This window comes from Euprymna scolopes, chromosome 32 (assembly GCF_053919585.1).
Source record: "Euprymna scolopes isolate OS-2025 chromosome 32, ASM5391958v1, whole genome shotgun sequence".
Lineage (NCBI taxonomy): Eukaryota > Metazoa > Mollusca > Cephalopoda > Sepiida > Sepiolidae > Euprymna > Euprymna scolopes.
This window is the reverse complement of record NC_136513.1, coordinates 70,906,989-70,921,378: the sequence shown is the minus strand read 5'-3', so window position 1 is coordinate 70,921,378 and position 14,390 is coordinate 70,906,989. Positions and strand designations below refer to the sequence as shown.

The 14,390-nt window shown below is 34.3% G+C and overlaps 1 protein-coding gene across 2 annotated transcripts in view; it reads right to left on the bottom strand.

Annotated features, from left to right (window-relative positions):
• Window positions 1-7,568: 7,568 nt before the first annotated feature.
• LOC145256422 (UDP-glucuronosyltransferase 1A3-like) overlaps window positions 7,569-14,390 on the bottom strand; it is a 56,392-nt gene continuing 49,570 nt past the window's right edge. For both annotated transcript variants that reach the window (XM_080115307.1, XM_080115305.1), the window contains exon 2: window positions 7,569-9,138. In XM_080115307.1, the coding sequence (XP_079971433.1) occupies window positions 7,571-9,091 (1,521 nt within the window). In that variant the 5' untranslated portion in view covers window positions 9,092-9,138 and the 3' untranslated portion in view covers window positions 7,569-7,570. The remainder of the gene's footprint in view (window positions 9,139-14,390) is intronic.

Sequence of the window (14,390 nt, the reverse complement as noted above, 5' to 3'; positions counted from 1 at the left end):
GGTTTCTAACAAAACCGCGTCCCAACTGAATAGTTGCACATACCTTTTCTTCTTTCTGAAGATGTGCTTTAACTCGAAAATTCAAAGAACGTAATCCAACCGGTATCATCCTAGTTCGACACATTACGTTGGTAAATAAATAATTAATAATCGAAAAGTATTGTAATCGTTCAGTATTGCCATTTATTCTGCTTACCTTGTCTCGTAACCAAAACTGTTTTTCTATCAAACTGCCTTTAAACACAACTCATTGTAATAAATTACATATTTAATAATATGCATAACACACACACGCAGACACACGCAGACACACACACACACGCACACACACACACACACACACTCATTTAAAACAAATATTTTCCCATCGAGTTACGTATACTTTTTAAAAGACGTTCACTAATTCAGTACGTACATGATGTAAATGAATGACTGGTGTAATGCTAAAAGAAAATAGATGCTTGAAAATTACACAAAATAATATAGGAATCAAAGAGTATCAGGAGTTTTCGTTACATTCACGGAAAATCGGGTGCATTTGTAGTATTATTTAAAAAATAAGACATTCTTTGGATTTCTTAAGTGCTTGACGTCATGCACAGCAGGTTCTTTAATTTCTAAATAGTTGTGTTTATATTAAAAGATGGTTCTATACAGTCCTTGCCGTCTCTTTTGAGGAGTTATTTAATTCCTGATTCCTTAATCTGCTCCAACCGAGGAATACCGATTGGGCCTCTCAGGAATTTTTTCCATGCTAGAGTTCATTTCCTCTAGTGTCCTGGCTTTTAAAATCCCTGCTTGATCTTGACATTGAGGGAAACTATTAAAAAGAAACAAAGATTATTATAAACTGAGCGTCAGCTCAATTTATAATGTAATATCATCTAAGTGCATAGATGTCAACTGGGAGCACTTCTAACATCTTTTATAACACTACAAGGTAATTTTAACAATGCTACAGGTAATTTTAACAATGCTACAGGTAATTTAACAATGCTACAGGTAATTTAACAATGCTACAGGTAATTTTAACAATGCTACAGGTAATTTAACAATGCTACAGGTAATTTAACAATGCTACAGGTAATTTTAACAATGCTACAGGTAATTTAACAATGCTACAGGTAATTTAACAATGCTACAGGTAATTTTAACAATGCTACAGGTAATTTAACAATGCTACAGGTAATTTTAACAATACTACAGGTAATTTTAACAATGCTACAAGTAATTTAACAATGCTACAGGTAATTTAACAATGCTACAGGTTATCTAACAATGCTACAGGTAATTTAACAATACTACAGGTAATTTTAACAATGCTACAGGTAATTTAACAATGCTACAGGTAATTTTAACAATGCTACAGGTAATTTAACAATGCTACAGGTAATTTTAACAATGCTACAGGTAATTTAACAATGCTACAGGTAATTTTAACAATGCTACAGATAATTTAACAATGCTACAGGTAATTTTAACAATGCTACAGGTAATTTAACAATGCTACAGGTAATTTTAACAATGCTACAGGTAATTTAACAATGCTATAGGTAATTTAACAATGCTACAGGTAATTTAACAATGCTACAGGTAATATTAACAATGCTACAGGTAATTTAACAATGCTACAGGTAATTTTAACAATGCTACAGGTAATTTAACAATGCTACAGGTAATTCCCTCAATAAAGGATGTTCTTCCTCTTTACTACATTTTCTGGGATACTTTTAAGCGGGCCATACTGTATAATGTATATATATATATATATATATATATATATATATATATATATATATATATATATATTTATTTATTTTATTTCAGTAAAAGTTCTCAGAAACCCAGGAACCCTTTTCCTTGGGCCAACACTTGATCTATATATGAGATAAATATATATTCGAATAGTCAATTAAAGTTTTATTTTACATCTCAAACAAGAAGCTCACGGTATAAATGCTGGAGTCCCTCAGGGGTCGATCCTGGGCCCAACTCTTTTCCTGATCTACATTAATGATCTTCCAAATCACATCCTTACATCATTCGTAGACATTTTTGCTGACGACACTACCATCTATGGTAGCACATCTAAGACAGTAAACGACCAAGTTCTCTCCGATTCTCTCTCCTCAGATCTTGATCACGTTGTACAATGGGGAAAGGAGTGGCTGGTTACTTTTAATGCATCTAAAACCAAGCTTCTATCTCTACATCATCAACGTTCTGATCCCCATCTGGCATCAATTAAAATGAATGGCTCTCGTCTTGGGGAGGCCTCAAGTTTTGACAGGCTTCTGGGCTTGACCTTTACTCCTGATCTTAAATGGAATACGTACATCAAATCTGTGTCCAAGGCCGCTGGAAAAATGGTCGGATCCTTCTATATGATGCAATTCTCTATCTATATAAGAGCTAGATACGCCCAAGGATGGAATACTGTTGCCACATATGGTCAGGAGCTACTAGAAAAGACTTGTCCTGCCTTGATAGGGTTCAAAATAGACTTCGTGACCTGGTGGGAGATGTCCTTTTCTCTTCGCTGCAACCTCTATCTCACAGAAGAGATGTTGCGAGTTTATCTCTGCTTTATCGTTATTTTCATGGAAAGTGTTCGACTGAGCTTCAATCTATGGCCCCCTCGCCAAACTTTCACAAGAAACACTAGACTAGCTGAAAACATTATCAATAATTTTCCTCACTCTTTATCTGTGCCTAAACCTAAACATAGATTCCATGATCAAAGCTTCTTTCTTAGAACTGCACGCCTGTGGAATTGTCTTCCGTTTTCCTGCTTTCTAGCTGTCTATAATATGGTTATCTTCAAGTCCAACGTGAACAAGTTTCTGATGAGCCGTTCCACTTAAGTTAACAAATTTTCCGAACTTCCGTTACTATCGATTACTATATTGTCCTTTTGACTACTCTACACTCTGAAACTCTTATCCTTGAGTGGCCTATCGGCCTTGATAAGTGGTGACGCCTATGTAAAAAAAAAAGAAAAAATATAATAAAGAAATTTAGAATATAATCTTTCTCTCCCCAATTTACCATTTATGTTATAGTATACCTTTCTTGGGATCTGTTCGTCTTACTGAATTCCGGGAATTTATTCAACTAGTCTTGTGGACTATCCAGCTTCGTGCTATTACTTGAGATAACACCACTTGGAGAAGGTGCGCCATTCTTTCTAAAAGACAATGTGGGTGACCGAGGAAAGCTTATTTGGGCTGCGAATACGAAATGTGATTTTAGATATTCAGTCGGATTTACTTTATGCTTTTCATGCGAGTTTGTTCTGACAAAGACATTAGACACTCGGTGATAGTGTCTAGTAAGCATTTAATCTCTCTCTCATATATATATATATATATATATATATATATATATATATATATATATATATATATATATATACTACTTATAACAAATAATACAAAGTTCTTTTTAGCCAGTCTCGACTGTAAGCACTTTAAGTTGAATTAAGCCTGCCAAGTTCAATTTTATTTTTCAATTTCGATCACCTAGCAGCTATTTTTACCGGCTTAACCCACATATATAATAAACTCATTATTTATAATATGAATCTCACCTGCCTGTTTAAATGTATGTATGTATGTATGTATGTATGTGTGTGTGTGTGTGTGTGTGTGTATGAATCTATGTCTTAAATACTCAATGATCAGGAATGTTCCTTCATGTGTATTATGTGTACGTATGCATATGCATGTGTATGTGTATGCGTATTTGTGTGCTACTATGTGTGTGTGTTTGCATGTGTGTGCACATGCATATATATGTTCGCATACATCTGTATGTATGCATGTGTTTATTTCTATGTGTGTGTGGGGTGGAGAGGGCTCCCGTAAGGTGTGGTGAAGGCAACCCCTCTAGGAGAAGCAAATCTCTGATTAAAAAAAAACCCACAAAGCGGGGGACCAGTATCCGCATTAAGCTGGTCTACAGTTTTACTTGTTGCTGGCTATCTTGCTCTTGCTTGTTGCTGGATGTCAACATTTTGAACCGAGAGAGAGAGATTTAGCTGTCGTACAAAGCTAAAACTCTGCAACATCATCTTTGTATAGATACTCCCTCAGACATTTGTCTATTAAAAAAAAACAGTCCTGTGGCGATAAAAAAGCTGTAACATGTGTACGCCTGAAATGCTGGATGCATGTAACAATTAATCTGCTATCATTATATGTATCTATGTATATATGTATGTATATGTGTATGTATATTTATATATGTACATGTGTGTGTATATGTATTTATATCTATGTGTATATGTATGTATATGTGTCTGTGTGTATATATATGTTTGTGTATGTATGTATATACATTTGTATATGTTTGTATGCATGTATGTATGTATATGCATATATGTGTTTATGTGTATGTATGCACATATATGTGTATGTATATGTATGCATGAGTGTATGTATATGTATGTGTATATGGGCATGTATGCGTGTATGTGTATGAATGCATATATATGTATGTGTATGTATATGTAGGTAAGTGTATGTATATGTAGGTAAGTGTATGTATATATATGTGCATATGTGTATGTATATGTATGTGTATGTGTAAGTGTATGTGTGTATGTATTTGTATATGTGTGTGTATATGTGGATGTATATGTATGTATATGTGTATGTATGCATGTGGGTATGTATGTTTGTGTATTATGCATTGTGTCTGTATATGGGTATATATTAGCGTATGTATGCATGTATATATTTATATGTATGTATGCCAATGACCGTCTTGTGTATTTTTGCATGTGTGTGTGTATGCATATGTATGTGTGCGTATTATGTATTGTGTATGTATATGTGTACATATGTATGTGTGCGTGCGTGTATATATATGTATGTATACCAATGAATGTCTTCAGTGTCATGTCTGCTTGAGCATGTGAATTCGCCGGCAGAAGTAAATGTCATTTTTGGGCTCATAAACTTTCAGTGCCTGAGGGAGTGGCACTCGCCTGACAAGACGTTACAATCATCATCAAGTATGTATGTATGTATGTATGCATAAAACTTTCGACAGAGGCAACGGATTTTCACAAGATCGATATCGTTTTGAAGCTCGACCCTTTGGACGACAAATATCGAAAAATTGGCTACTCATTAATTCCTTCACCCTCAACTGGACATTTTCTAAAACGAGGGGTCGCTTTTTTCGCCGCTATTTTCGAAAGTCATCCCCTCTTTTCAGTTGACTCGCATTAAAACCTTCGCTACGTCACGTTTCTTTCTCACGTGCTTTTCCTCCTTAGCGGTACGAGTTCGTGCCTGCCTATCTACTACCAATTATTTTGCTCAACACCCCCCCAAACACCCGGACAACGCTGGGCACCCAGTCTAGTTTATCATAAGAAATATAAGATATAAAATTTTATAGAAAAGAAACAACGCCTCCCTAACTCTAAAACATTAGAAAGAACTAATGTGATCTATATGTTTAAATGCCCTTTGAAAGAGTGTAACTCTCCTTATAATCTTGAAACTGATGGCTTTGTTTGTTTTACGATCACTGCCACGTCTCGCTTCCTCACCATCGAGGTCGCTTTCCCCAAAACTATACACTTCCGTTATTTTATCCTTTCTATCTCCTCTTCTTATTGTGTCATATTTTTCCTTTTTTTTATTCTATTCTTTCTAACAAACACCTTCTTCTTGACATCCACAATCCCATTTCCTTCCTTCTATCTTTAATTCTAATTCTCATTTTAATAATTTATTTAAATATACCTTTTCTCTTCCCCCCTTTACTCCTTTCTTTCCCTCTCTTCTCCGGTCCTGGATATGACCCAAAACTATATCCGATGGTGAGGCCCCACCTTGCGGGCCTTGGAGAGTGTGGAGCAACCCTTTAATTACCATTGCTCCCAGGTCCACTCTGACCCGGAGTGGTAGTACCTGTTAGGGTCCCAACTATGGGTTAAATAGAATCCGACTTAAAAAAAAATATACTCCATTAAAAATCGTTCCTCAAACTAACTAGATTCGGCATTAAATAACCTGAAAAAGGTTGATATACCGTAAAATAAAAATAACCAACCTCTCTTCTCCCTCTCTCCTTTCTCTATCCATTACTTCAAATCTTGGTTTTTAATATCCGTATAAATCTTTTCTTATAATTTATTTTGGCTTAAATTACCTGATCATATAGACTGGATAATTTGTTTATCCCGTCTATAGAAAAAATCTTGTAATGATTTAAGCAAATACTCCCGAGATTTAAATATTTACACACACACACACACACACACACACACACACACACACACACACACACACACACACACACACACACACACACACACACACACACACACACACACACATATATATATAAGTAGAAAAGGTCAAGATAATACATTATCTTGACTTGAACTTACAATATTTTATTCAAAACAAGGAATTATATATATGTATATAAGACACATATCTACATATATAGAGAGCGATAAAAAAACAACAAATGTAGTTGAGTCAGAAAAATGTGTCATACAACATTAAATATAGTTTTTGCACTTTATTCATTGGAGCAAAAGTCTCCAATAAAATAAAATGAATAAAAATAATAAAGTAACAACAAAAAAGAAATAAAATAAAAAATATCATTTTAGTAAACAGTCACATACCGCCATCTAGCACAAATTTCGGTTTTCCTAAAATATTGAGAAAAAAAAGGAAAAAAAAAAAAAAGAAAACAGAAAAAAGAAATGTGTTCCACGTTTCCATATTAGCACTAAACGGCGCGATAGTGGGTATTCATTTTAGGTTAAATTTTATAGAAAAGTGGCTCCCCACCCGAAAAGCTAAAAAATTAAATAGTTTTTTTTTTTTAGAAATTTCTATTTCGTGGATACTTTGATAATGTCCCGACGTTGTAAAAGAATGATTTAATTTATGAAAAACAACTATTAGAGTGACGTCACATTTTATGCCAGCTTTTGACCGCAACTGGCTGCCACAAATCACAATCAAGGATTTGTATTACCTGACACAAATTAAGTAATTAATCGGAAGTATTTTAAAGTAAATACAATTGTCTATTTTTCATATTAAATCACATGCAATTTTTTCTTTTCGGTTCATTTTTATGTTGATTTTATTACTTTTCAATATCGAATTAATGTAAACGTAATATAAGGTAAATATTATTTTCTTGGATTATTTTATTTATAAACTTATTTTAGCATAAAAATAAATGCATGTGCGCACACTAAAATAGACGTTCGATCTTCACAGTAAATGGTGGTTGAGGTCCGTAGTTTGCACAGCAACGCAGTTCTTCGGTTGTATATAATCACCATAACCAATTGTAACAAAGACTTCAGCATAGTATTAACGTTTCACTCTTAGCGTAAACATAATACTTTTCTAAGAAATACATTTCTCATGCTACGTGATAAAATATATTCTTTTCATCTGTACTATTTGTTGAAGCAGTGGCTGTAGATACTTAACTGCTGATCAACTTTGGCTGTGACTGCCTACCGGGTTTCGAATCTCAGCACGAGTAGTAATAATGAAGAGAAAAGAGCAAATAAATGTTATTCTGTTTTTACTTTTTTCTTTCTACAGACAAATGCAAAACATTTGCGCGCCAAATAAACCGTCACAAACAAAACAAAGAAAATGGCCGCGAAAACAACGGCCAAAATATCTAGCATAAGAAATTGATACAACGGGATATTCTGAAGTTCTGATCGCAAATGGTCGCCTCCATATTTCACGATCTTGTTTATAAGATTCCCAACTTTTTCAGATGGAAGTTGTCGTTTAGATCGAAATAACTCGCTGGCCTTTGCAATGTTTTTCTTGTACTTTGGATTCTCAATCACCTCCTTAATATTTTCAACCAACTCGTCTACTGTGAAATTATAAAGATCCATTGAAATCCCGAAACCTTTCAATTTCATCCCTTCACTATTAAAGAACTGATCCGCAATCACTGGAAAGCTAATGACCGGGACAGCGTGATAAAGACTTTCATATCTCCCACTATTCCCGCAGTGTGTGATGAATAATTTAGTATTTGGATGAGCAAGAAGATCGTTCTGAGGCAGCCATTTTGTTAGGAGTATATTTTGGCAGGAATAAGAAGAATTTGATTGTTTCCAGACGACATCGTATTTAACCTTACTAAACGCTTCGGCCATTTTATTAGCGTAAACATCCCAATCGGGACCGACAACAGTTCCCGGAGACACAACAATAACTCCATTTTTAGAAGCTTTAACAAAATCAAGAAAATTTCCCCTCAGCGGTATTGCCGGGCGTAGGGCTATTCCTCCGATATATTTCACATTGGGAAGCGCCGGAAGTGCTGGATTCAGATATAAATCAGCATCGATGACATACAGCTTTGCTTGCCGTATAAGATCATCAAACGAAATGTCCGCTCGTTCGGGTGCATAGTCTTTTATCTTTCTACCAGGGGTACCCATTGCTGGTTTAAAGTATTCAAGTAAATTAAAAATCGTGTTAAAGATTCTTTCTTTAAATGAAGTTTCTACAGCTGAGGCCATCGGCATATTTGAATAAACTGAAATCGGCCATGTTGTTCGATGTAGGTTTATCTGGTTGTGGATCCCTTGGAGGATAAAAGGTACATCCAGCCTGTATGCAAAAACAGCAAAGCAGTTGCTTACGAAGGCTGCATCAACAACCACTAGGGAAGCATTAAAAGATTTTAACTTTAAAAAGAGTTCGTCGTTTAGAAGATAGCGATCACATACTTTATGGTATGCCGAAAATGCTTCCTTGATTGGAGGGTTGCTTCGAAATCGGACCACTTCAGTCATGTATTTGTTCATTATTTCTAATTCTGGAAATTCCTCGAGGATGAAAAGGTTCACCCCGTTTGTCGTTAGGCTGAACCTATCTCTAAATTTCTCAGGAATACTAATGTAGCTGGTGTGGCCGAATTTTGTCAATTGGTCAGCTACTCTCACCATTGGGTTGATGTGGCCGTAATATGGGAAAGAAAGAAACAGAATATTTTCTGATTCGGTTAGTTGAAAATACAGACAGTTGAGAATGAAAGCCTTTAAAATCAGTTCCAATTTCATCGTGTAACACAGAAGAGGATTCTCTGTAAAAATTAATCAGGATGAACCTGCAAAAGAAAGTAGAAATAAGTATATGCATGTATGTATGTATGTATGTATGTACGTATGTATGTATGTATGTATGTATGTATGTATGTATGTATGTATGTAGTAGCGGTCAAAACTAAGGGACAACATTTTAAATCTGATATTTGTTAGAAATAACAACTGTGAAAAGCTGAAATTTTGACAACCGAATATTGAACAGTAAACTTTATTCAAATTTTTTTATTTCCTCTGAAGAATAAGCCTTACTTAGTCATTTGTAAACGTTGCATCAGCCGAAAGGCCCAAAACTTTATTACTCTATGATACAATCTATTGTGAAGGTACACAAGGAAAAGCACACCATCAGAGACAGTTTAGAGGAAGTGAAACGTTCCATGAGTGTTGTAGGCAGGGTTGTTAAATCCTACAATGATACTGACAAAATAGTGCTTTTAAAACCAGCAGACCCCGCAAAACTTCGGCAAGAGAAGATCGAATAATGCAGCGTATGTCATTAAAGACTGTTTTAAGTCTTGCACAGAAATTACTATATGAATAGTACCTCGTGTGTTAATGTGTCAAGACAGACTGTTTCTAGACGACTGCAAGAAATAGGTCTGTTTAATCGAATCCCAGTGAATAAACCACTTGTTAGTTCGAAGAATAAGAAGAGATTAGAGTTTGCAAACAAGTATGTAATTTGGACACATGAAAATTGGGCCAAAGTATTTTTCAGTGATGAAAGTAAGTTTAATTTATTTGGAAATGATGGAAAAAACAATGTAAAGAGACGTATTGGTGAAATATTAAGTACAAAGTGTACGAAGAAAACTGTCAAGTTTGGGGGCGGAAGCGTCATGGTATTTGGGATGTTTTCTAGCCAATGTACAACACGTCTTGTCCGCTTAGAAACACGTGTAAACGCGCAGATCTATAAAAAAAAACAAGCTTCCCATAGGGCTACCTTTATGCAAGATAATGCGCTATGTCACAAAGCAAAGGTGGTAATCAGTTACCTTAGCGAGCAAGATTTCGAAATTATGGATTGGCCACGGCCAAAACCTGACTTAAATCCAATAGAACATCTTTTGAAGATCTTAGGAGTGAAAATTATGGAAAGAAATCCTACTAACACGAAGGATTTGTTGGTGAAGCTTCAAGAAAAATGATCTAAAATTAGTATCAAGGATTGTCAAGAACTTATTTGTTCTTGTAGTCGACGATGTGCAGCTGTCATTGGGAGCAAGGGCTAATTTACTAAATATTGATTGTACATGTATTTTTTTAATTGTTTTTTTGGCTGTTTACATTGTTTTTCTCAATTTTGTCCCTTATTTTTGGACGTTCCTATTTTGGAAATAAATAAATAATTGTAATAATTCTTTTTATATTCTTTGCAAATGATTTCAATTTTAGTATGTCATTATGGATGATAACGACTACCAGTTGTCAAAATGTCAGCTTTTCACAGTTGTTATTTTTAACAAATATTAGGTTTTAAAATGTTGTCCCTTAGTTTTGGACGATACTGTATATATATATATATATATATATATATATATATATATATATATATATATATATATATATATATAATTCAGGTAAATATTTTCCAAACGTAAGTAAGCAATGAAGTTTAAACGAGGTTGATACAAGCGTGCTCAGTACGGAAGTTGGGGTAATATATACTTTTTATTTGTTTTACATACACATTAATATGTCGCAACACATTCATGAGCATATTTCGGTCATCCAGTTCTAAGTAACTAGAGACCTCTTCAAGCGACATGGTTTATACAGAAGTTTAGTCCATAATGAAAATTATTCAGGGCTTGAGCGATTCAAAAAATATTAGTAGGTCACATCATATGTTATTAAGAATATTTATGTTATTAAGAATAAAAATATATATTTAATATATGAGAAGAAAACGAAAAAGAAGGGGTGTGGATTAAGGTTTTTATTTTCGAAATAAAAAGAAAAAGAAAAAAATAAACAGAAGAAAAAGCATAAAGGAAAAAAGAAAGGAAGGAAAAGATGGGAAGAGAAAGAAAAATGAAAATGAAAAAGAGTAAGGAAAGAGTGCAGGTAAAAACAAAAAACACTAATAAAAATATATATACATAATATATTAAAAAAAAACTATTGATAATAAAAATAAATAAAAGTGAAATAAAATAGGACTAGAAAAATCACACAGCAGTCGAATTAGAAAAATATTAATAAAAATGACAAATAAAAAGATAAAGATCATAGAATAAAATAAAGAATAAGAAAAAAAAAAAAAATAAAAACAAATTATTAACGTATTAAGAAAATATATATGTGTCAACACAGGAAACGAATTAAACGTTCGATGATGCAACCATGTCAGTTTATAAATAAATCGTTGAAAGTAGAATTGTGGGCTGAAATATCGCTGGGTTGGGGATTTAAATTTACTTTCATTTACTGTAATAAAAGCGAATTAAAGAATGATCACAACAAACTACTACCACTACTACTTTCACTACCACCATAACAACAACTTCTACTATTACTACTACTATTACTAATACTATTAATAATAATAATAGTTGTAATAATAATAATAATATTAATAATAATAATAACACTGGTCAACAGCAAATTTGGTGTCTCAGTTTTGTAAGCTGATTTTGGACAATTTTGATGTGCTGAATCCAAAAATGACACTCTTTTTGCTGGGTCAGGTCGACATTTTAAGCTATCGTTAATTTTCTATTTTTTAACTTTTAAATACCCGAGAAAGGTACAACACAAGTATTAACCATTTACCGTTTAAAGTTCTATTACCTGAACAAATTTAAAGTTTTTAGCAATAGCAATACAAAGAAGAAAGCATTTGAATAAACAATTTTTGATTAAATTTTAATTAGGGAGTCTAAGTTTTGCGATTATTATGCGATATTTAAAGATAAGATAAGACTTTATTTGGCCCATACGGGAATTCTATTGTAAAACTTGTTATTAAAACACACCAACATATGAAAGCAGACGAGAAGGTAAGTCTTACGTATTGGTTCTGTGTGTTTCAGAGTCAAATTATTTCATTACTGTGCGATTAAAACTGTTCGCAGGACATAGATATAATTGTGCCTAATTTTTTTGGATACAGACTTTAAATTACATGGAGACAACGTACACAAATTTAATTTTTAATTTTTTTCAGGTATACAATGGCGACTCGAAGATGTGTGCAAATAAGCCAGATGCTTTTTGCTATGTTTGTGGTGAATACACACTTGCACCAAATCGCAATACTGTCACCACCTTTATCAAGCGCGTTTACTATGCATATTTTGGCATGAAGCTCGGCGATCAAGACAAAAGTTGGGCACCTCACATGGTTTGCAAAAGATGCACAGAGCATCTCCGTCAATGGAGCAAAGGCACGCGAAAGCCCATGAACTTTGGCATCTCCATGATTTGGCGAGAGCCTTCAAGTCATGCAACCGATTGCTACTTTTGTGCTATCAATGTCATGGGGGTTAACAGAAAAAATCGCACAACACTGGAGTATCCCAATCTGCCGTCAGCTATGCGCCCTACTCCTCATAGTGAACCTATTTGAAGATACAAGTATTGAAGAAAGCAGCAGTACCCAGGATGAAACTCAAAGCATTACCACTACCGATGATCATCATGATGCATCCTTTCCCGATGACAATGATGAGCAGCCAAAATTGTTTTCCCAAAACGAACTAAACGATCTTGTTCGCGATTTAAATTTGCCAAAAGACTCTGCCGAACTTCTTGCATCTCGTTTAAAAGACAAGAACATGCTAAATGGTAAAGTTAAGGTAAGTTTCTTCCGTAACAGGCACAAGGAATTTTTAAGATATTTTGCTCAAGAAAAAGAATTAGTCTATTGCAATGACATAGTAGAGCTACTGAAACATCTCAGCGTACCTGAATACAAATCAGAGGACTGGCGACTTTTTATCGACAGCAGCAAAAGGTCTTTGAAATGTGTGTTGTTACACAATGGAAATCAATTTGCATCTGTACCATTGGCACATTCGACAACATTAAAAGAACAGCATGAAGCAATTAAGTACGTCCTAGAACAAATTTCTTATGACCAACATAAATGGCTGATTTGCGTTGACTTAAAAATGGTCAACTTCTTGCTTGGTCAACAGTCTGGATTTACCAAATACCCATGCTTTTTATGCCTCTGGGATAGTAGGGATCGTACTCAACATTACGTGAAAAAAGAATGGCCAGTACGTGAAGAGCTTGCAATTTGTAGAGCAAAAAATCTGATAAACAAGTCTCTAGTTGACAGGGGACGTATTTTATTTCCTCCACTGCACATAAAGCTCGGTTTGATGAAGCAATTCACAAAAGCCCTGGATAAAGATGGACGGTGTTTTTAGTTTCTGTGTAAAACCTTCCCCAATTTGTCAACTGAAAAATTAAAAGCTAGTATTTTTGATGGTCCTCAAATTAGGCAGCTGATTAGGATTAGGCAGACTCTCCCGCGTTTGAGGAGACCATGAATCCTGTTGAGCAACAAGCGTGGAATTGCTTTGTTCAGGTCCTGATGAATTTCCTAGGCAACACAAAAGCAGAGAACTATAAATATCTAGTAGCAAACATGTTAGTGGCCTTTAGGAACCTTGGCTGCAATATGAGCATAAAAATGCACTACCTGTACTCGCACATGGACCGCTTTCCCGAAAATCTTGGCTCTTTAAGCGATGAGCATGGAGAGCGCTTTCACTAGGGCTTGAGAGAAATGGAATCACGCTACCAGGGAAGGTGGGACATTGTGATGATGGCGGACTACTGTTGGAATTTAAAAAGAGATGTGCAAGCACCAAAACATTCACGACAATCAAAAAAACGAAAATTTAGATCGTAATAATGCAAACATTAAGTTTTCATTTTTAGTTACATGTACTGTACATGAAGTGTACATGATTCTTTGTTAGAATACAACAATTTTATCATAAAAAACTGACATTTTGCCATTGAAACATCATTAATAAATCTTGAAAACATAGTTTTAAAAAATATAAGTCGCATAATTTTAAATTCAAATTTACAAAAACATTTGACCTCCGAGAGCAAAATAGATGTTATTTCTAGATTTAGCATGGCAAAAATATAGTAAATCGGTTAAAAAATATCAGACACCTTTTAAAAAGTTTCTTTTTGTTGACCAGTGTAATAATTATGTTTATTGCCACCCAAATTTCAGTGGTGATCACAAGTAACTTCCAACTAGATTGCGATGACAAATATA